At 59.7% G+C, this 1,458-nt stretch overlaps 2 protein-coding genes across 2 annotated transcripts in view; one reads left to right on the forward strand and one right to left on the reverse strand.

The window, feature by feature from the left end:
- Nucleotides 1-888, reverse strand: part of NCSTN (nicastrin) — a 16,749-nt gene extending 15,861 nt beyond the window's left edge. Inside the window, exon 1 of the mRNA XM_033519771.1 lies at nucleotides 753-888. Within this exon, the coding sequence (XP_033375662.1) occupies nucleotides 753-888 (136 nt within the window). The remainder of the gene's footprint in view (nucleotides 1-752) is intronic.
- Nucleotides 889-1,011: 123 nt separating this feature from the next.
- Nucleotides 1,012-1,458, forward strand: part of LOC107214614 (coatomer subunit alpha-like) — a 30,114-nt gene continuing 29,667 nt past the window's right edge. Inside the window, exon 1 of the mRNA XM_033519772.1 lies at nucleotides 1,012-1,103. Within this exon, the coding sequence (XP_033375663.1) occupies nucleotides 1,012-1,103 (92 nt within the window). The remainder of the gene's footprint in view (nucleotides 1,104-1,458) is intronic.

Raw genomic sequence — 1,458 nt, forward strand, 5'->3', positions numbered from 1 at the left:
GAGGGAAAATCCTGGGAATGAGGGAGGGAAAATCTCGGGAATGAGGGAAAAATCCTGGGAATGAGGGAGGGAAAAATCCTGGGAATGACGGCAGGAAAATCCTGGGAATGAGGGAGGGAAAATCCTGGGAATGGCAGCAGGAAAATCCTGGGAATGAGGGAAAAATCCTGGGAATGGAGGTGGGGAAAAATCCTGGGAATGGTGGCGGGAAAAATCCTGGGAATGCAGGAAAAGTCCTGGGAATGAGGGAGGGAAAATCCCGGGAATGAGGGAAAATCCTGGGAATGACGGCAGGAAAATCCCGGGAATTGGGAAAAAATCCAAGGAATGGCAGTGGGGAAAAATCCTGGGAATGAGGGAGGGAAAATCCTGGGAATGGCAGCAAGAAAATCCTGGGAATGGCGGTGGGGAAAAATCCCATCCCAAAAACCCCTCAGGAACATCCCAGGAATGGCTGAAGGACCCCAAAAAGGGTCGAAAGGGGACCCCAAAAGGGCAATGGGGACCCTAAAAGTGTCACAGGGGACCCCAAAAAGGGTCAGGGTGGACCCTAAAAAGGGAAAGGGACCCCAAAAGGGATCCCAGAGGACCCCAAAGGGGCAATGGGGACCCCGAAAGTGTCAGAGAGAGCCCCAGAAAGGGTCAAAGGGGACCCCAAAAAGATCCCAGGGGACCCCAAAGTGTCCCGGGTGACCCCAAAGTGTCCCGGGGGGCTCCGAGCTCTCCCCTCCCCCTCCTCCCTCAGGCCTCACCCGCCGCCAGCGCGGCCACGAGCAGCGCGCGGAGCATCCGCAGGGAACTCCGGGCCGCTCCCGGAGAATTCCAGGCCGTTCCCAGGGAATTCCGGGCCGTTCCCAGGGAAGCCCGGCCCGGCCCGGCCGCCGCCATCACTGCCCGCGTCAGTTTCACTTCCGGGTAGGATGCGGAAGTGACGTCAGAAGGGGTGTGGCTCCGGGGCGGGCCCGCGGTGCCGACGTGGAGGTTCCGGGCTGAGGCCGGGCCGGTGCCGCCATGTTGACCAAGTTCGAGACCAAATCCGCGCGGGTGAAAGGTGCAAATCCCGGGAAAAGCGTCGGAAAATCGGGATTCGGGGAATGCGGGAAGCGGGGGAGAGGCGTGGGAGCGGTTTGGGGGGGGATTTGTGAGGGGAGCGGGAAGATCGCGGATGGAGGGAGGGTCTGGAGCGATGGGAGAAGAGAATGGAGAATCCTGACGGGGATCCAGGGGGAATTTTGGGATTTTCCAGCGGGAATTTGGGATCTGATCCCAGGGAACGGGGACAGGACAGGAGGGAACGGCCTGGAGCTGTGCCAGGGGAGGCTCAGGGTGGGAAATTTGGGAAAATCCCTCCTGGAAAAGGGGAAAAGGTTCAGAATGGGCTCAGGGAGGGTCGGATCCCATCCCTGGAGGTGTCCAAGGAATTCCCGGGATTCGGGCTGGGCTCGGGCTTTTCCCCCA

Source organism: Parus major, chromosome 25LG2 (genome assembly GCF_001522545.3).
Source record: "Parus major isolate Abel chromosome 25LG2, Parus_major1.1, whole genome shotgun sequence".
Classification (NCBI taxonomy): domain Eukaryota; kingdom Metazoa; phylum Chordata; class Aves; order Passeriformes; family Paridae; genus Parus; species Parus major.